This window comes from Penicillium crustosum (genome assembly GCF_028827405.1).
Source record: "Penicillium crustosum strain IBT 35664 chromosome Unknown utg000002l_segment0_segment0, whole genome shotgun sequence".
In the NCBI taxonomy this organism is placed as follows: Eukaryota; Fungi; Ascomycota; class Eurotiomycetes; order Eurotiales; family Aspergillaceae; genus Penicillium; species Penicillium crustosum.
In genome coordinates this window covers 1,229,589-1,250,424 of record NW_026623123.1, presented here as the reverse complement: position 1 = coordinate 1,250,424, position 20,836 = coordinate 1,229,589, and the positions used below count along the sequence as shown (strand labels likewise).

The window sequence follows — 20,836 nt, the reverse complement described above, 5'->3', positions numbered from 1 at the left end:
AAGCCTGACATGATCAAATTCGAGAGACATTAAGCGCAATTCGGCATATCGGCAATGATATCATGATATCACACGATTTAAAGTTGGGCTAGATGCAGCGTCCACTGAGTTTTATAGGTGTATTCTCGGTGATCGCTCGGACCGAGATTTTACCGGTCACATTTTTCTGCCTTGCCGACTTTCCGGTGATCCTCCGGTCTATCTCGGAGATGGGTCGGGCTTGAAAGTATATACCTGACGTCGAGAGCTTCCCTGGAGGTATAAGTATCTTCCATCTCACCTTCAAAGTATCTCACACGATCATATAATCTCATAATTCCTTCTATTCTTAATAGACTTTCACATTTATTATTATGTCCTCAACAATACCAGAAGACTCAGAGACCCCAGAGCCCTTGCATCCACAGCGCCCAACTATGGCCGAAACCCAAGAGAGCCTCCGCAACCGGGGCATCGCAGAAACCCCTCGACCATTGGACTACAACTACCCAGCTATTGGACATGATTCGGACCCTGTGTTCCCCGAAGAGTACACCGTTGAAACCAGTACCGGTCTTGTTCCTCAAAGAACCCTGGAGCAGATCAGATCTCATGCTTCTACTATCCCATCCACGAAAATTGGCACACCAAACTACGAGCCCAACGCCGACATCGACATCGAAAAAGGAGGAAAGGGCCCCACGGAGTTTGTAACCTTCACCATCGATGATCCTGAACACCCCTACAATTGGTCCCGCGTTTATCGCTGGTACATCACTCTTGTCGCTTCGGCAGTTGTGGTATGTGTCGCCTTCGGGTCCTCCATTGTCACCGGAGGATTAGGTTTGATCGAAGAACAATACAATGTCTCTCTCGAAGTTGCAATCCTGACATGTTCGATCATGGTCTGCGGTTTCGCAGTCGGTCCTCTACTCTGGTCTCCCCTCTCTGAGATCATCGGCCGAAGACCTGTATACATCATCTCCCTCACTTTATATGTCATTTTCAACATTCCATGCGCTCTGTCCCCAAACATTGGTGGCTTGCTCGTGTGTCGGTTCTTATGCGGCGTCTTCTCCAGTTCAGGTCTCTCCCTCGCTGGTGGCACCATCGCCGATATCTGGAGCATTGAGGAGCGTGGTATGGCCATTGCTTACTTTGCTGCTGCACCATACTGCGGCCCTGTGCTTGGTCCAATCGTGACAGGTTGGATCAACGTTGGATCAGGACGTCTCGACCTCTTCTTCTGGGTGAACCTAGCCTTCGCCGGTGCCATCACGATCATGATCGGCCTTGTTCCGGAGACATACGCTCCAGTAATTCTCAAGCGCCGCGCCGCAAAACTCCGCAAAGAAACTGGGAATCCAAACATCATCACCGAGCAAGAAAAAACGAAGCTCACATTCCAAGAAATCGCTCGCACAAGTCTGATCCGACCCATCACTATGATCATGACCGAGCCCGTTCTCGACCTGATGTGCATGTACATTGTTCTGATCTACGCAATGCTCTACGCCTTTTTCTTCGCATACCCGGTCATCTTCCCCGCGCTCTATGGCTATAACGACGGCCAGATTGGACTCATGTTCATCCCCATTCTGATCGGCGCTGCCTTCGCCCTAGTTGTCACCCCAGCCATCGAGGGCAAGTTCAAGAAGATCTGCAGCGAGCGATCCCCAACACCAGAAGACAGACTCCACGCAGCCCTGATTGGCGCACCTTTCATCCCAATCGCCTTCTTCATTTTGGGCGCTACCTCCTACAAGCATATCATCTGGGTTGGACCTGCTTCGTCGGGTATTGCCTTTGGCTTCGGCATGGTGTTGTGTTACTATGCAGTGAATAACTACATCATCGACTCATACCAGAAGTACGCTGCGTCAGCCTTGGCGGCCAAGGTCTTCCTTCGCTCTGGGGGTGGTGCAGCTTTCCCGCTGTTCACCACGCAGATGTATGATCGTCTTGGATTGCAGTGGGCCTCCTGGCTGATGGCTTTCATTGGAGTTGCCATGGTTTTCATTCCGTACATCTTCTACTTCTTTGGAGCGGGGCTGCGTGCAAGACTTACCCGGGACTAGGAGTACTGTTGTTGTTGTTTTTTCTTTCTTTTGATCGAAAAAAAATTAGAACATTGAGAAGCTTAATATTGGTTGGTGGAAAGACAAAAGTCCTCATGTGGACATAATTTTGGGGGTAATGAAATAATAGACCTAACGATACATAGAACATCACAATTATAATACTATTTTGAATCAATCACAGAATACGGTGCTAGGGTCGCCCTGCTTTAGCGCGATGGAATATTATCAGAGAAGAATTTGCATAGGGTCATTATCAAAATCGATGAGTGAATTGTTTGCTCACATTGGCAATTTTAGAAATACTAGGAATTCTACTGTTTCAGGTGCGACAAATCGTCGATTTAAATTCCAAATTTCAGTAAAGCTGAGAAGATCTGACCGGCAATAGTGCGACGAAGGATGGTAAATCACCCCCCCCCTGCCGCGCACTCACCTATCTCATCATCCTGAGCCAACCTTAGCCTACCCCCTCCCCTCCAGATAAGACGTCGTCTGTCATCAAAATGGTTATTTGGCCGGACCCCAAACCTTGCACTAACTGTGGATTGATGCAAGAGGGCCACACGCGGAAAAACTGCCCGCATATCGAATGCATTCGCTGCCACGAGCACGGTCATATGAGTTACGACTGCCCGAACACTGAGTGCAGCTACTGCCACAAAATGGGGCACTGCAAATCCAAGTGCCGCAAGCTCAAGCGTAAGAATCGTGGGCAACAAGGCGACAGAGCATACGAACGCCCCTCCCTCCCCTCGAGCGTACATTCATCTATGCCACCTTCACGGCGTGTGGAGCCTTCCCAAAGCACAGTTGACCCCCAGCCCATACTGCCTTTACAGACTACTCAGGAAACTACCATGGCAAGTTCTAAAATGTCCTATAGGAGGCTTATCTTCTAATCCAGAATCAGAATTCTTGGGAGCTAGTCCCAAGTGTTGTTTTCCTGAACCTTCATAACACGATTTGTCAGTTGACTTCGAGGCTCGCGACTGATCCCAATATCTACCTGCAACGGCTTCCATATCACTCGGTGATTACAAGCCATGGAGGTCCACAGAAGATAGCCCAGATGTTGCTGGAGTGGGTTGATCCTCATATTAGGGCACTTGAGGGTAGATTCCTTCGGACAGAGGAGTACGTTAGGCCCCTGGATTAGATATTATGGTTTCTAACATCTTCAAAGTCTTCTTAGTGTCCAGAAACGTCAGAATAATTGTTGGAGCCCAAATTGAGGCTACGTGGATATTGTCACAGACTCAAGAAACAACGAATACTGGCGTGCCTATCCTGGTCAGTCCAAGGAACGACCAGGTCGTATCAAGATCCACAATCGGGCAATTCTGCACGGATCTAGGAGCACACTACACTATTATGTCATTGCACAGGGACAAGGATATCGGGCGGCAAACTGGCTTAAGCTCTGGGAAGTACCAAGGGACACTCAGCTATCATGCACCTCTCGAGCCGTGGCTCTCAATGTTCTAGAAATGACGATGTGTCGCGCTTTTCAATCACTTCCAGGGAGTAGCTTGGAGGCTTATTATGGATCAAGTGAGGACGGGAAGCCTTACTCAAATCTCGGGTTGAATATCATACCTCCTGTTCTACAAGGACTTTCCCTTGGACCTTCAGTGCGAAAATCTTTTTCCCTTGGCTTGGAAAAATCCCTAGATCCCGATATTAATGGATGGACCCAATTCCGTTACGAGTACGGGAAAAGGCCGAGAAGTCCAATATCAACTTTCGGCGCCCACTAATGCGATCCTCGGAGTTTCATATTCGTTTTCAGGATGCAATCCAGCATCTCCAGCTAAGCCAGTCCTTCTGTGGCAATGAGTCCCTACCACACTCAACTTTAACCAATTTTGAGCTTTTGAGCCAGTTAAAAGAGCACCTGGAGCCAATACGACTTCCCTGGACCCCGCCTAACGGTAACCTTGAAGCGCTGGTTGGCTTCGCACTGGAAGATTTTCTTGATGCAGAATCAGAACGCTCGGGTAACACAAAGATATCCATTCCGCGCCAGTTTCAGGATGGTGGCTGGAATGTGACGAACTCTCTCACTTGGGCTGCAAACCCTATCCAGAGAGATTTGACTGAAATGACGCAGTCCTTCCGGTCGACCCAGCAGAGTGAGACTGAGTCATTTATTCGGTTCAACCAATCAATTATCCAACATAGTGGATTACGGCTGATTCTTATGTGTGGACGTGCAGTGCAGGATCTTGTTCTACCCACAGAGTGCAAAGAGACTCGCCTTAAACTAGAATCTGGGGAATTTCCTATGTTTCTTGAGATTGAAAACAAAGCTATCAAACGGGTCTATATTCTGATACCAAATCCAATTGATGCATTTCTCCTCCGAGAATGGTGCAAAACTCACAAAATGTCCGAGGCTCTTCATTTCACATCAGCTATTACCATGACTGTCGGTATTCGCCCCTACGCTAGTGATAATGGATGTGTCCTGACAAAGGCCATCCGAGATTACATGGATGAACGGAAAGGAATTCAGGAACCCTTAATGCTCAAAACTCTTCATCCAATGGCTCGCTTGTGGCTTACACGTAGAGGATTCGCGAAAGACGAAGACATCTCTCTCTTGCGAGAAAAAGGAGGCGGGAGTCTTAGCAACGCAATCCTCGTCTTGCTACATGTGACCCCACGTCATTTTCAAAACGCCCCCACGACATCCTCTATGAGCTCATTCCGCAGATCAGAGAAACACCATGTCCCAGAGTTTCAGATTGACAAAGCGCAGCTTGAAGCTGTTCGGGATCTCTGTTGCCAATTGAGTAAGAACCTACCGATTGATTATGACCACCCTAGTGATGGGTTAATCCAGAATGTCAAATCCAGGGAGGAAGATTTGGAAGATGATGTTGGGGAGACTAGTGTTCTCGAAAGAGAAGACCTGGAAACTTCTCGAATCTGTGTTGACGGCCACGGGACCTTTGCGCTTGTCATTGAGGCCCCAGTCCCTCCATGGGAAAGGAAAAAGTTCCGTGCTTGTGCTTTGGATCGAAACTTCACTGTCGAAGACAAAACTCGAGAAGAACTCTTACAAGGCCGCAAATATCTCGGGACCCGGAGGGGACAGGAAATGTTTGTTGTGACAATACATTCATGCATTCATCTTTTTCTTCGTATTGAGGAGCCTCCACGAGAAGTCATTGTTAAAGCCGATATCAAGCCACCTGGTCAGCGACATCCACACGTATGGGCACAAGAAACACTCGCGACAGATCTAGGGTCACGGTTGGCTTTTCACGTTACGTACACAAAGGATGATGTGGAAACATCATCCTACGTGACTTCAAATATGGTCAGAGATCTCTACAAGGCCGACTCATTCGTTCACTGGATGGAGGGGGAGGATGTTGCAGCCATTATTAAAAGACCAAGGCAATTTGTTGTTGTGAATTCATTAACCATAACCCTCCCCCGGGGTATCCCACAACCCGGGTCCTTCTACACCAACGATGACACCACCTTAATCCCTGCCAAGGAGTTCAACTCGGGAAAAAAAGCGCAAAATAGATGCAGTATGACCAGTAAATAGTGTTTGCGCCTGGTCCCAGGGTGGTTTGTACCTGTTTGTTTTATTGCTTGTTGGTGGAGGTCTTACTTCTTCCCCTTTTGTCTTCTCCCCTCCAGCCCTCTGTTAGCTTACAATACTGATCGTCTTGGATATTCTTCTCTTCCTAACCCGTTGACACGTAGTCACACTTTCTAGCAGCTCTGAGCACGATATGTGCAACGTGATACAGTCCGTAACTCCCAAAAGGATTTGCTCTAAGGGTTGGGCTCGTTGGGTATTAGGAAAAGCCCCTTGGGGCAGAATCTTGCTAGGTTGGATTTGATCAATTTGGTGATCTTAGTTAGGTATCAATAGGTCTCCCAGAAACGCTATGTCGGGATCTGAGTATCTGAGACAAGTTAGCTTAGTAGGAAGGCAGATCCTCTCAAAGAGTTATCATATACTAGGGGCGTGCATAAAGCAGCACACCATGAAGCTAGGTACTGTTCAACTAGAAAGGCAAAGCCGTGTTTTCTTGTAGATATGAAGATATCGAGGAGATATATACGAGCATTAGCCACTCTGAGAGCATTTTATGCCCGTTCATGATTATACCCTGCAGTCCCTAAAAATGTTTTGAGGACCCGATGAAAAGCTAAACTAAATTCAAGAATATCTATGTCTGTATGAACCACTCGCGTCATACAGCAAAAGGCCATAGGTGAGGTGGAGCAACCTTTCGTAGAACTAAGGCTATATACGAGAAGGCTGGCTGATATCCTGTTACAGCTTGTAAACTGAAAGTCTAGCAGCCATCCCTACCGTTATGGGATCTGGCCACAGGTCCATAAAGAAGTCAAAGTCACAGGGGTATTGCGGGGGATATCACTAGAAGTTCTGGATAAATTGGTGAACAATCCATACTTGTGTAATGAGAAATTCAGCTGTTGCTGAGTTCGATGGGGGCACCTTGCAAAATTTCGGCGCGCAAAAGATGATCAAGTGAACTTTCGCAATCAAGGAGATCCCTAGGTTGATATAGGCATATTTTGAACCACAACATATCAACTGCCCGGGTGGTCTAGTGGTATGATTCGCGCTTAGGGTTCACCCAAAGCAATATTGCGCGAGGTCCCCGGTTCAATCCCGGGCTCGGGCCGACAGTTTTTGCCTTTTGCATACATTACTTCCTAATCTAAGAATAATCAGCCTCATCGTATATCTTTTTAGATGTCTCTATACTGGATTTTCTATCGTTTCTCGGTTTTATCAGCTCAGTTTTATCAGGGTTTGGATAGAGTTGTGACAGACTCTTCCATATATAACATTTGATCTTTGTTGATTTGGCAATCAATGTGCCCCCCTTATGGATGAATGTACATGTGTCTTCAACGGCTAAGTAAATAGCTGAATCAATAGTTATTCTTTAACTAGAAGGGGGCAGGTAATAGACCAGGGGCCGGATCTAAATAACAGAATGCCATTGTATAACTCCGCCAAAAGATATACTGGCGAAGTCTACGCTGACTGGGCACCGATATATCTACTACTTAGATTCAACGAAACCCCGACATACAGATTGAAACAAAACAGCTGTTAATGTAGGATCGGAAAGCCAAAAAAGGATAGGCCCGAGCCCGGGATTGAACCGGGGACCTCGCGCAATATTGCTTTGGGTGAACCCTAAGCGCGAATCATACCACTAGACCACCCGGGCAGTTGATATGTTGCGGTTCAAAATATGCTTATACAAGGCAGGGACACATTTTGATTGTCGTTTAGCCGCACACCCCTATCTGAAAATGCCATACCGCCTTCCTAATTAGAATACTGCCAATATATTTCTACTGATTCGATTTTTTAAAGCCCTATATCCACTTTATTAATTCTAGTTTACCTAGTCAAAAAGCCCTATATTCTAATCATGAAAAACTGTATATTGAATACTTGAATTGGTAGACTAAATAATAGTATATACGGTTTTAGAATTAAGATAAATCATATAGGAGCAAACAGTATAGTTTATATGACTTGTTAACAGCTTTACTCTACTAAAGATTTATATAAACTTTCTTCTTTAAATAAATCTAAGAATCATACTTAGATAGATAGGCTCCTAGCATATATATTAGGTAGTTAACTATATAGCTTCATAATAGTTAAGTTAATAAATTATTTATTAATCGAAAATTAAAAGATGGAAATCTTTTAGGTGGAAAAAAAAGAATGGGCCCGAGCCCGGGATTGAACCGGGGACCTCGCGCAATATTGCTTTGGGTGAACCCTAAGCGCGAATCATACCACTAGACCACCCGGGCAGTTAATACAAAAAGTGAATATGCCTTTTCATATTATGCCAAATCTAGCTCACTTGGCACATTGGTTATTAACTAACTAGTACACATAACTAGGTAACTACAAGCCTAGATCCCCTAATATTCTTTTTTCACTTTTATTCTTTCTTTATTCTTGAGTTTATTCTTTAGCTCTCTCGTTTTTTGGTTGGTAGCCCAAGGCTGCAACGCCTGCAAGATCTTCCTATTTAGATGCGTAGCTACATAGATATATATTATTTTGTTGACTAATTGCAGTTAACGCAGTCATACAAAACTTGGCCCTCTATATATCAAACACATGAAGGCGGCCCATGTAAGACTAGAAGGGCAACAATTACGGTATTTTCAACCGGTATTGACATACTACACCCGCCATACCCTCTACGTGCCCGCAACGTCACTACACCATACTTTCAGCACTGGCAAACTCTTTATGTTGATCGAAATTTTCCTCGGTACGTATACGTGATCCTAAACCGCCGGGCAAATGAACCCATCATTAGTTAACGCAAAAAAAAAAATTGTGTGGGGTGGTGCCTAGGTATTAGGAAATGCGCATGATTTGGGGAGGAGGGAGGCAGTCGTATAGCCAACAATATTTAGTGACCACCTTGCTTCTTTCACCATGTTTAAACTGAATATAAACGACTCAGCCAGTAGTGAACTAGCGAATCTGTCTATATTTTTTATTCGATCAAATAATCTACCACGCGGTGGCGTAGTAAATTGAAGTTAAAGTAAAAGGTAGGAAAATAGATAGGTAATACTTTGCATCTGGGTAGCTGACCCTCGCTAGCGAGGGTCAGTTTTTTCGAAACCAAAAATATTACAGCGGTCGGTTAGCAAGTGAATGACGATGTTGTATATTCTTGGGTTGAGTTAATCCCCCACGGCAATCAGTACATATGTACCTACATAATTGAGTACCCCACGTAGGTTGATCGCGGTTTAAGTAGCTGTGTCCCAGGTTAGATTAGGTGTGGGGGCTCCACGGGTACACAAAACCGAAGAGCGACACATTCGCAATACTTGGGAATAGCTTTGGTCCTTGCATATATATATATATATATATATATATAGATAGCCTCACTTTTCTCATCCTATCCCGAAGCATGCTCAATGGTCCAACCCTAAAGATCCCGTGTTCTGACGCACGCCAAGGACGTTTTTCCATCGCCTAGGCAGGCATTTTGCTACAGAGTACTCTGTGCACGATGAAATTTACGAATAGCCAGTCAGCCGCGCCATGGCCGCTCAAGCCTCGCAAAATGGCCCCCAATTCTCTGCTTGCTTGGCAATGGCAATATCGGCACCGGAACTGGACAAACCTGGGGGTTGAGCCTCACGCTCAAAACCCCCCTGGCTAATGTTCTTACTGTAACTAAATCTGTCTTGACGGGCCTAATACATAAGCTAGCCAGCCCCCGATGTATCTTGGCTGAAACCCCGTTTCCGTCATCGCATCCTTCCAAGCCTTCTAGGTCAATCCTCGCATGACTGTCCACCATGTGGAATAGGGACTCACTCGACCGCGACACTGAATTAATACCGATTCCCCACCACCGAAGTGCAGATTTGCTGATCCAAAGTACATCAGAGCGCGAGTCTGAAAGATACTCGGAGAGAGAGACAGAAAGACTCGCCGTATACAATGAGGAGTTCAAGCCCAAACATGGTTGGCTCTTTCAAGGTGGAGACCAGTTCCAAGGCTGGAGGTTCACTATCTGTCTGGCTTTTATCGCCAGTCTGATCGTCTTCCTTTTCAACCTCGGCTTTATGCTCTATACTATCTCTCATCATCGACAGGATGATACGGAGGGGACCCTGTACCAGGGTGATTGCGATAAAGTGCAGCATTTGGACATTGGCTTCCATTTGCTGATCAACATCTTGAGCACGACTCTGTTGTCTGCTAGCAATTTTGGGATGGTAGTTGATAAATATCCCCAAATGTACTTTTTAATTAACTAATAGCAATATCAGCAATGCCTCGCTGCACCGACAAGACGAAATATCGACCGAGCTCACCGAAAAGGGAAATGGCTCGACATCGGAGTGCCCAGTATCCGCAACCTTTTCCGTGTATCTAAAGGACGATCGCTCTTATGGATATGCCTGGCATCCTCCTCTCTCCCTTGTCACCTCATGTACGACATTCCCTCACCTGATTGAACATCAACAGCACCCCCACTAAGCAAAGTAAAAAGGTACAACTCAACAATCTTCTCAACAACCTCCGTCGCAGCCTACAATATCTTTCTAGGACATGGAGATCTGGGCAAAATCTATTCGCCAGACCTCGAAGTACCACTCCATGACACAGACAAATGGTCCTCCTTCAACGGACTCTTGTCATCCGCCAAAAACGGATCTCTGCAGCATCTCGACCCAAAGGAATGCGTGGAAAATTACGCTCAAACCTTCCAGACAACCTATGGCGATCTTCTTCTTGTCACCGAGCAAGTGTCAACAAACACTTCATATGTTTACCTTACGACGCAGGGCGTATTAAATCCTCGGCGATACCTGGATCTCACGCCCCCGCAGGCAGATCCGTATAGGTGGCTTTGCCCAAGTGATTGGAGCGATGACTGCGAAGTGTATTTGCCAACTATTCAGTCTCAAATAAAGAAGGACGACTGGTCCGTGGGAGGTACTAGTTCGTCGGGTGGTGGGTGGAAGATTGATTACTGTCTCGCCAAAAAGGCGAGACAATTCTGCAAATTGCAGTACTCTTTTCCATTAACCATGGTCGTTATTACATTCAATCTGGTTAAGTCTACCATATTGTGTTATATGTGGTTTGGTATGAAAGAAGCCCCCATCCTGACCATCGGTGATGCTATTGCCTCCTTCCTACGTCGCCCCGATCCATATACGAAGGGTGGATGTCTCCTTCTTAACCGAGAAGCCGAATCCATGTCTAGGTCTTCATCAGCATCAATCAAAAAGTATCCACTGCATGAAGCGAGAAAGTATGTAAGGAAAAGAAGACGCTGGGGTAGTGCCGTTTCCACCAGACGATGGGTATTCAGTATATTCTTGCAAGTTGTCCATCTACACCACTGTTTCTATCATGTATGAAACTTTCAGCTAATATCCTCTTAGGGGGCTCATGGCTATCTTTGCCTGTATCGCCCTTCTCATATACGGCATCACCCAAATAAAAACCGGGTCAACCGTCTGGAAAGCAACCCTAGGCGAAGTAAATCCAAGCACCCTCATAATTGGCGACCACTGGCCCGGCACTCTAATACCAATCGTGATAATTGCTAACATGCCCCAACTCATGTTCTCCTTCCTCTACTTCGCCTTCAACAGCCTCCTAACCGCAATGAATATCGGCGCAGAATGGAGCGGTTACGCCGTCAACCGAAAAGGACTCCGAGTCTCAGGTAGTCCATCCTTCTCGCAACGCAGTAACTATTTCCTCTCATTGCCATATCGCTATGCAATCCCACTCATGGTAGTCTCTGCTCTTCTGCACTGGCTTATCTCACGGAGTCTATTTATTGTGGGAATTGATGCATACAGTCCAAGTATGGAGAGACAGCAGGATAATGACATCCTCACATGTGGATACTCGCCTGTTGCGATTGTCAGCTCCATTGCGGTTGGGAGCTTTATGTTTTTCTGTGTGGTTGGACTGAGTTTCAGGCTGTTTGAGTCGGGCATGCCCGTTGTGGGAAGTTGCAGTTTTACCATTTCTGCGGCGTGTCACCCGGCTTTTGATCCGAATCGTGAAGGCAATGGGGAGATCGACCAAGGGATGGAATGCGAAAATGAAGACGAGGATATGGCTTTATTACCCGTTCAATGGGGTTCAGTGCCGGTTGTGGGATCGGTGGGACATTGCAGCTTCACGTCCGGGGACGTGGAAGAGCCCCACGGGGAGCAGAAATATCTGTAGAATGGACAGTATATGTATAACTATGTGTATTTCAGGCAAATTGGGGACCAAAATAAAGTTGCCTATTCCTCCCTTGAGGAGTGAACTATATAGCTCCGGGGAGCTCTGATTACTTCTTGTAGGGACAATCAGTAGTGTGCCTGAGGATCATGTTATAGACTAATTTAAGGCTATGTCTCTTCAATATAAACCCATGATGAGGTCGAAATATATGTACATAAATTTTAGAAGTACTGTTTGTTTGTTCATCCCATGGAAAAGGTACATATTGCGTTGAACATACAGCCCGACCCACTAGGGGTTAGGAGGCTTCTCCACTTGTAGGCAAAATATGAGACTTTGGATATCAATTGCCCGGGTGGTCTAGTGGTATGATTCGCGCTTAGGGTTCACCCAAAGCAATATTGCGCGAGGTCCCCGGTTCAATCCCGGGCTCGGGCCCATCTTTTTCTATCTTTTTTTTCCCCTTCTATATTGTAGTAATATAATTGGTTAATATAATGCTACACTATATATATGCCTTTATCAAAATTAATTTTTGCCGTAATTAGAAAAAATAGGAGAGGATCGAGCTGATGTCATCTAAGGAATAGAAAATTTCCACTTGTAGGCAAAACATGAAACTTTAAATATCAACTGCCCGGGTGGTCTAGTGGTATGATTCGCGCTTAGGGTTCACCCAAAGCAATATTGCGCGAGGTCCCCGGTTCAATCCCGGGCTCGGGCCCATCTTTTTTCTATCTTTTTTTCCCCTTCTATATTGTAGTAATATAATTGGTTAATATAATGCTACTTCACATATACCTTTATCCATCTTAGTGTACGGAGATCGAGTGCAAATATTTCAGCTCGCCGCTTTTAGCGTTCGTAGTACACTAGTCCTAATACCTAGGTATAGATAGTAAAGGCCGTTTCTATCTTATTTATACTCTGTCTCAATTCAAATACACTATTTATGTAAAGATACATGTTACGGACCTACCGTCACCAATCACCGGTGACCCACAGGGCACACAGATGGGCCACCAAGAGTCAACCAACCTACATGCCAGCAGGTCACGTGGAGACAAGTCGGCCAGAAGGCGGCCACTTTCGGCCCCCTTAAGACAAATAGCAATTCTACCTCTATAAGAACTCAGAGTACCCCTAACCGCCTAGGTCACGTGACCATGACCACCTACCAATACCAAGCAGGAGTAGGGAGTCACTGTGACTCCGGTAGATATACTCCAGGGAGTATACTTTAGGGAGTAGGAACGAAGGATATATAAGGACACTCCCTTATATACCTAGTTTAGTTCTTCGTCTTCAATTATACATTGTTACTTGTGTTTACCTTTTGGATTACTGTGACTCTCTACTTGATTATAACTTGACAACACTCACGAGCAGACCAATACCCCGGTATAGATCTACTCGGCGCTCTACCTGGCATCGGTTCCTTGATCCCTCAACAGGACTTAGGCTACAGTAAGGCCCTGCGCGGCAATAGCTCAGTTGCGATCGATCATTGACGTTGGATACCTACGCGTATTAAGGCAAGTATACCCGGAACCTATCTAACCTAACTGTGACCACTTTGCAGTGCGTAACAATACACTACTAGTCAGGGTAGATGCCTGTCAGTAGACTGCGACATCGCCCGTCCATGGGCACCTAGAAGGTGCCCATCGCCCGTCCACGGTGGGCCTTGGGCTATTTGGATTTTCGAGTGCCCGTCCATAACGCCCAAGGCCCACGGGCATGCCCACGGCGGGCATGCCCACGATGCCCACCATTATATAAAGTTGTCTTAAATATATATAAAAATTAGATATATAGTAAATTATAGTATATATATTTATATATATCTTATTAAAAATCCGGAATTATGATTGTAAATATATAAAAAATATAAATTTAGTTGAAATATTTTGAAATCTGTCAATTAAAATCACGTGTTGCGCTAATTTTGCTTACTAAAAAGGCCCACGGGCGCCCACGGTGTCCATGGACAATGGGCCCTAAGGGTAGGGCCCGTCCATGGGCGTATTGATAGTGCCCATCGCCCGCTTACATAAGGCCCGTGGGCACTGCCCACCCGCCCGTCCATGGGCGATGTCGCAGTCTACCTGTCAGTCAGGTAAGGGAATGGAAGCCAACTGAGTGTTATAAAAGTCAAAGACTGTTTCTGGAGGATCCCTCAAGTTTCCCTATGATCCTTTATTATATACAATCCTCCCCGGGTGATTCGGTAAGTCGGCAAAACCGGATGTAACCAATAAAAGATAATGAAGTCACCTCTTTGCAGGGTTTCCTTGGTGGAAGGTAGGCGGAATACAGCCGTTTTACCGCCGAAAGGTTACCATTCTGCCAGATATTGTATGCCTGAGGCAATCTTCTGCGAATAACATTATAAAGGTATACCGTAACAGTTTATACTCTCAGAGTCTCTAGACCCCCTTTCTCCCTCCCCTAGCACTACCCCCAGCACCTCTCCCTAATATAATGAACCTCTCAATATAAAACGGTATTCGCTCAATCCAAGCGTAGATTTGCTACTAGGGTAGTTCTCATTATACTTTCTCCTAGGCCTGAATTCCTTCACCTCGACTTTAGGGCCTTATTTTTCATAGTAGATCTCTGTAGTGAGAACCACGCCGGCTCGATCGTAAAGTATTATACACCACCATTGCAAAGTAGTGGTTTTGTTCGAAAGAGCAACAAAAAATGGAGCCAAAATCTTTGGAATCGACCTCTGTATGGAGTAACCTTCGCCGTACTTGAAACACTACCTAGACAAGAGTGGATTGAGCGTATATTTATTAAGAAACAGTGCGCTCTTACTTATATAGGTAAATCCTTAAATAATATATCAACTGCCCGGGTGGTCTAGTGGTATGATTCGCGCTTAGGGTTCACCCAAAGCAATATTGCGCGAGGTCCCCGGTTCAATCCCGGGCTCGGGCCCATTCTTTTTTTCCACCTTTTTTTTCCATCTTTTAATTTTCGATTAATAAATAATTTATTGACTTAACTATTATGAAGCTATATAGTTAACTACCTAAAATATATGTTAGGAGCCTATCTATTTAAGTATGATTCTTAGATTTATCTAAAGAAGAAAGTTTATATAAATGTTACCAGCCAGTTCTTTAAACGAAAGAGTGCATTTCAACGAAAATACTAAGTACAGAGAGTAAAAAGAAAAGGAAGAAGAGGATTGGTGGGCACAAAGGTCCTTTGTGGGGCCTTTGTGCAAACCATGCAAACACCATCCTCCACGTGTCTCAACCCGACAGGCGGTCAGCAACGGCAGAACTACGGTTGTCATCTCTAGATCGTGACAATAAATCTTTAGTAGAGTAAAGCTGTTAAGAAGGCATATAAACTATACTGTTTGCTCCTAGTAGTGTTCTATGATTTATCTTAATTCTAAAACTGTATATACTATTATTTAGTCTACAAATTCAGGTATTCAATAACTATATAGTGTTTTATGATTAGAATATAGGGCTTAAAAAATCGAATCAGTAGAAATATATTGGCGGGATTCCAATTAGGAAGGCGGTATGGCATTTTCAGATAGGGGTGTGCCTAAAACGACAATCAAAATGTGTCCCTGCCTTTTATAGGCATATTTTGAACTGCAACATATCAACTGCCCGGGTGGTCTAGTGGTATGATTCGCGCTTAGGGTTCACCCAAAGCAATATTGCGCGAGGTCCCCGGTTCAATCCCGGGCTCGGGCCTGTCTTTTTGCATTTCTTTTTTTATCATCTCTTTCTAACCTAATGTTAACTAATACAATTAATTGATTTAATGCTAAGCTTTGCGTCATCCCCAAGCATAAACCATACCGATAGGCACAAAGAAGAAAGAGAGCAGAAAAAAAAGGCTATCAATAAATATCAAACGTAGATAGACCCTGGATGGTATCACTACAGTTGTAGCAGCTATTTTGTCTTAGTTATACCTACGGTCACACATAGAGAACTCCTCTGTGGATTAGATTTTACCGACTTATATTGTCGTAGTGTGATAAGCCCGGCAGTCTCCCTTGTGCTGCTATAGCATGCATATGTCTGTATTTTGCTCACTACCAAGCAAGAAAATACCCAGGCAGTTTCGAAATCGACAGTGAAGCTCTGTTAGGCCGAAAGTGCTTCAAAATTATACCATCTTCATACTGATTGGCCCTATAGGAACCTCCAGTATAAACAAGCAGATGGTCCATTCATTGTATGCTATCATTGTCAAGATATCCGCGGAAATGCTGATACCTCGAGCAAAGTCATATTCCTTTCTCTAAGGATGATAATAATATACCCGATAGTTACAAGGTGGGTACAATATCGGAAGTCGGCAAGATAAAATCATTCTTCTTGGAACAAAAGCCCCCCTGCGCTCACCCCAAAAGAGTAGTTTGCTTTGCTCTAACGTGTCTCTCTCTACCTATCGGATCCTTTGGTTCGCTTCCAATCTGTTACCGTGCTACGTAGGACTGGAGATGATGGGGTTGTGGAACACTCTCTGGCCTCATTGTGCTACTATGCAAGCTAGAATATAAATTGACTGCCCGGTAATAGTTGCTTGATTCCATATCAGAAGCCACCGCCCCGAAGCACATAATGGAATTACCCAAAATATTATCTGGTTCCTTTTTCATTAGCTGCTGGCTGATATGCATTATTGGTGGTGTCCTTCTGGTATGTACAACAAAATCACCTCATATGGGACTGTTACTCATGCGATATGTAGAACACTATCTATCGCAGACTCACAAATCCGCTGTCTCATATACCTGGGCCTGAGGTATCGAAATGGACAGAAGCCATTTATACATACAACTGGTTAAATGGAAAGATACCTATGTACGTTCATCAGCTTCATGAAAAATACGGTAGGTGTTGCAGGTAGTTAGTGTTATAAAAGAAATCTCTTCCTTAATATTGAAATAGGGCCTATTGTACAAATCACCCCAGATCAGGTCGATATCTGCGATACAAGCGCCGCAAAGGAGATCCACAAAACTAATAGCCGCTTTGCTAAAACTGTCTTCTATCGCAAGATATCCGGAAGCAATGTGCCCACCACATTTTCAACCACCGACAGAGACTTCCATACCCGCCACCGGCGTCTTTTAGCATCGCCTATCTCTGAATCTTCGTTGACTCGCCTTGAACCAATAATAGTCAATCGTATCCGTATAGCTGTCGACAAAATTACAATGGAACTAACGGATCATGGCGTTACTGATGTGTTTAAATGGTGGCTGTTTATGGCCACAGACATCATTGGTGAACTCACATTTGGAGACTCATTTCGAATGCTCGAGATTGGCAAGGTAAGTACAGCGCTTGAGCTTGACAAAATATTATAGACCATCTATACTAATGACGAATATAGAAAAACCAATACAGCCTTGACATGGAAAGACTGATATCACTACAGCCCTTTCGAACAACGTTCCCGGTTCTAGTGCAGATTGCAAGATATCTCCCCGTGCCGATTATTAAGAATACAGCGAATTCAGAGGAGAGACTCAAAATATATGCAATCCAGTCTGTCGATCGCTACAAAAAAATCATCTCTCAAAATCCAACTGGCCCAAAGCCAACCTTGTTCACAAAACTTTTCGATGAAAAGAGTGGTATGTCGTATTCAGAAATCATACAGGAGGCTCAGGGATATATTGTTGCAGGAAGTGATACCACAGCTGTCACATTGACCTATCTTACATATGCTGTGTGTCGAGACAGCCGAGTGCGAGAGAAGCTTGTTGCCGAGTTGGCTGATATTCCCGAGCCTGTCACGGACAAAAGTCTCCGGGACCTACCATACCTCAATCAGATTATCAACGAGACGTTGCGATTGTACACGGCCGTTCCGTTTGGTCTGCCTCGATTAGTGCCGTCCGAAGGGGCTCAGTTCAATGGGTATCATGTGCCAGGAGGAATTACGGTCTCGACCCAAGCTTATAGTCTTCATCGTGACCATGCTATCTTCCCAGACCCGGATAAGTGAGTCATCCAACCCTTGATAGTGTCGAAACTAGGAAATTAAAGAACATGAATAGGTTCAATCCCGAGAGGTGGGAAAATCCGACGAAAGAAATGAAGGATGCCTCTTTGCCATTTGGTGGTGGATCAAGGAGTAAGTCCCTTGATATTGGCCACGGGTGGGGTCATCAGTCATGCTAATTCTTATAGTCTGTTTGGGCATACACCTAGCTCGAATGGAACTTCGTCTAGCTACAGCACTTTTCTTCCGAGCTTTGCCTAATGCTCGACCTTCTACAAAAGAAGGTATGACAGCTAGCGAGATGGAGATGCAATCCTTCTTAATGGCGCCGCAAGGCCATCGTTGTATTATCGAGACATGATAAATGTTTAGTGTGAGCTTGGAATCTTTGGAATTGTTGATCTCCGCAACGATAGCAGTGTGCTTTTCTCATGGAGCTGACCTACAGAGAGGTCTGTTTTTCAAGTGTATAATTGGTACTAGTATGGCTTCTAGGTCTGGTAAATCTATTCATAGCAACATTTTGCCCTTCAGCGAATGTTTCCTTATAGGATCTACCCAAATAATATGACTTATGACCGTCAATTATCATATTAATTGTGAAGTTTGTATGCCAAATGGGAGAGGTATGGCTTGCAGTGTTGCCTCGGATATAATTTCCACAGAGAGCCTAGAACGTAATATAACTACCTAAATAATTACTCGGATTTGTCACCAAAACTTTGCCGTTGGATGTTTACAAGGTACTTTTGCTAAATTCTACCGGAGATTATATAAATTACAGGACACCAGGACGCACTAACCTTCATAGTACATAGTACATAGGTACTCCATAATAAACTTCAGTTTCAGCCTTCAGCCACCTCATTGGCTCATAGGAGCATTTTATGGGAGTATGGTCCCGCAAATTTGCAGCGTAATCTTTCTCGGAAACTTAGAATATCATATCTTTACACAATACTCCGTACACAATACGGCGATGTCGTTCGATATGCGTTGGTTCCTAGAATCTTATCTCCGATATAGTGACGCCCGAACATCGTCCTTTAGGTATATACTGGAAATTTATGTCAAATTACTATTGTATGTTGGTGATTTCTGCTTTTGTCAGGGTATGACAAGGCACTGCAAAGAGACGACGTTATTACAGCATCGTCCTGCGAATATACTGACATAGATCACTCAATGAAATTAGGTCACAGAGGAAAGAAGAGACTGATAACTAGAAAATCTCTTGAGCCGTACCGACGTCGGAAAATGCACCCTATTCCCTGTTGAGGGGAGTTGCTTTCTTAGCCTCTTAGCCAACTGATGTAGATTATGATTGCGATCGCTGGCAGTTGATTATTATTGTTCGCTATCTACGTAATGTGTACTCCGTACGGAGTACAGATTACTACAACTTAGAAATTCCATTTCTTTTCTATGCTTTCCCTCTCATTTCCCCCATGTCAGATCACAATACAAGTTGCACCAATGCCCTTGGCACTGGTAAGGCAGTTAGCGGGGATACAATGTTGATCGCATCCAATTGAGGGCAACCGTCAAGTCTCCACTGCCTTCGATGTTGTAAACAACCAACTTACTTACTTTGTTGGTTATTTGTAGATTAACAGGATTCAAATTTACATGGCAGCTGCGACGTGAATATGTGTAGCCAATAGTACCATTGTTTTTTTTCCCCTTCATGCCTTATCATCAAAATATCTAATAATAAATAACAAATTGAAAATGGCCCCCAAATTCACTCCAAACCTTTTGTATGCACTAGTAAGAGGGCACGGCCCCCGTTTCCTTCAGCGTCTAACACAGAAGTCGGATTGGCACAAAATTTCCTACCTTGGAACAGCCTAATATAAGCAATGCCTCCCCCCGGTCCAGCCCCAGTTGTTTCCAGACTTTCAGAGACGTTACTTTGACTCTCTCCCTACTAGTTTCTCTATACCTTAAATTGATCCACTGTCACTCTTTCCTGTTCAAATCAATACGCGACAGATCCGATGTCGGATATGTTAAGTAGCCCATATGGGCTCTCCGTCCGCAGAAACGGCTCCTGTCTCGCCACCGAAACAGATTGTGGCCAAACCTGGTCCCCCTTCCATGCCTGTTGTCCTGGGGGCACAAAATGCCCAGCCGGCCAATCAAACGTGAAATGCTGCCCATCAGACGCAGACTGCTCCGAGTTACTTGATGACAAACATTGCGCAAACAGCACCGCGAATGTCTACAAGGCCAATGATTACTTCTGCTGCGCTTCTGGCACACAGGCTTTCCAGAAAAAGAACGGTTATGTTGGCTGCACCAATGATACATCCACTTTGGACAGTAGTTTGACTCTCTTGAAAATCCAGTATCATGGTATGTAATGATTTACCAGACCGAAACTTCATTACAGAGTCATAGACTGGGTGAACTGAATCTCTAACCACCCCTCTACAGGCTCTACCTCAACAGCCTTGCCTTCATCGACAATATCCAGTGCAATTTCCAGTGCCACGACCACCACCACTACTTCAGATGCCACAACCCCCACAAGCGCATCGGATAATTCGTCATCGTCATCGTCCTCGTCCAACACCGGAGCTATTGCTGGAGGTGTTGTTGGTGGAGTAGCTGGGTTGGCCATCCTGGCTGGTCTACTCTGGTTCCTACTCCGCCGCCGAAACAGGGCAAAGCAGAACACAGGAGCACCTGTAGACCCAAGCCCTCTAATGTCTAGTGTTCCCGAATCGAGTTTCCCCGGACCGGGTAGTAGCCATGGATCGAGTGTTCCCATTTCGAGTGTTACCGGATCGAGCGTTCCCGGATCGAGTGCTCCCGGATCGAACATTGTTGAGTACTTCAATAAGGCTCCCGAAAGCCTGGTGTCCCAACCACCGCAAGAGCTTGCTGGCCGAGAAGAAAATATGATCCATGAGTTACCGTCGCAGTCGACACATCGGTGATGACGTGCATGTTGTCTAGGCGGAGGAAATACCCGAGAGAAAGTCTCATAGTCTCTCACTAC

General features: G+C 45.0%; 5 protein-coding genes across 5 annotated transcripts; all 5 read left to right on the top strand.

Moving 5' to 3' along the window:
- Positions 1-416: 416 nt before the first annotated feature.
- N7487_003981 (MFS transporter) lies at positions 417-2,057 on the top strand (the record flags this gene model as incomplete). Its single annotated transcript, XM_056871728.1, has 1 exon — positions 417-2,057. The coding sequence occupies one exon, from the start codon at positions 417-419 to the stop codon at positions 2,055-2,057; it is 1,641 nt and encodes a 546-aa protein (XP_056729448.1).
- A 1,759-nt stretch (positions 2,058-3,816) lies between these two features.
- On the top strand, positions 3,817-5,622 carry N7487_003980 (uncharacterized protein; the record flags this gene model as incomplete). The annotated part of the gene is made up of 1 exon (XM_056871727.1): positions 3,817-5,622. The coding sequence occupies one exon, from the start codon at positions 3,817-3,819 to the stop codon at positions 5,620-5,622; it is 1,806 nt and encodes a 601-aa protein (XP_056729447.1).
- A 3,800-nt stretch (positions 5,623-9,422) lies between these two features.
- N7487_003979 (uncharacterized protein) lies at positions 9,423-11,826 on the top strand (the record flags this gene model as incomplete). The annotated part of the gene is made up of 4 exons (XM_056871726.1): positions 9,423-9,845; positions 9,900-10,063; positions 10,124-10,891; positions 11,025-11,826. The coding sequence occupies 4 exons, from the start codon at positions 9,423-9,425 to the stop codon at positions 11,824-11,826; spliced, it is 2,157 nt and encodes a 718-aa protein (XP_056729446.1).
- A 4,610-nt stretch (positions 11,827-16,436) lies between these two features.
- On the top strand, positions 16,437-18,190 carry N7487_003978 (cytochrome P450; the record flags this gene model as incomplete). The annotated part of the gene is made up of 6 exons (XM_056871725.1): positions 16,437-16,514; positions 16,567-16,708; positions 16,767-17,152; positions 17,215-17,828; positions 17,885-17,961; positions 18,018-18,190. The coding sequence occupies 6 exons, from the start codon at positions 16,437-16,439 to the stop codon at positions 18,188-18,190; spliced, it is 1,470 nt and encodes a 489-aa protein (XP_056729445.1).
- Positions 18,191-19,829: 1,639 nt separating this feature from the next.
- Positions 19,830-20,774, top strand: N7487_003977 (uncharacterized protein; the record flags this gene model as incomplete). The annotated part of the gene is made up of 2 exons (XM_056871724.1): positions 19,830-20,187; positions 20,269-20,774. The coding sequence occupies 2 exons, from the start codon at positions 19,830-19,832 to the stop codon at positions 20,772-20,774; spliced, it is 864 nt and encodes a 287-aa protein (XP_056729444.1).
- Between the last annotated feature and the right edge of the window lie 62 nt (positions 20,775-20,836).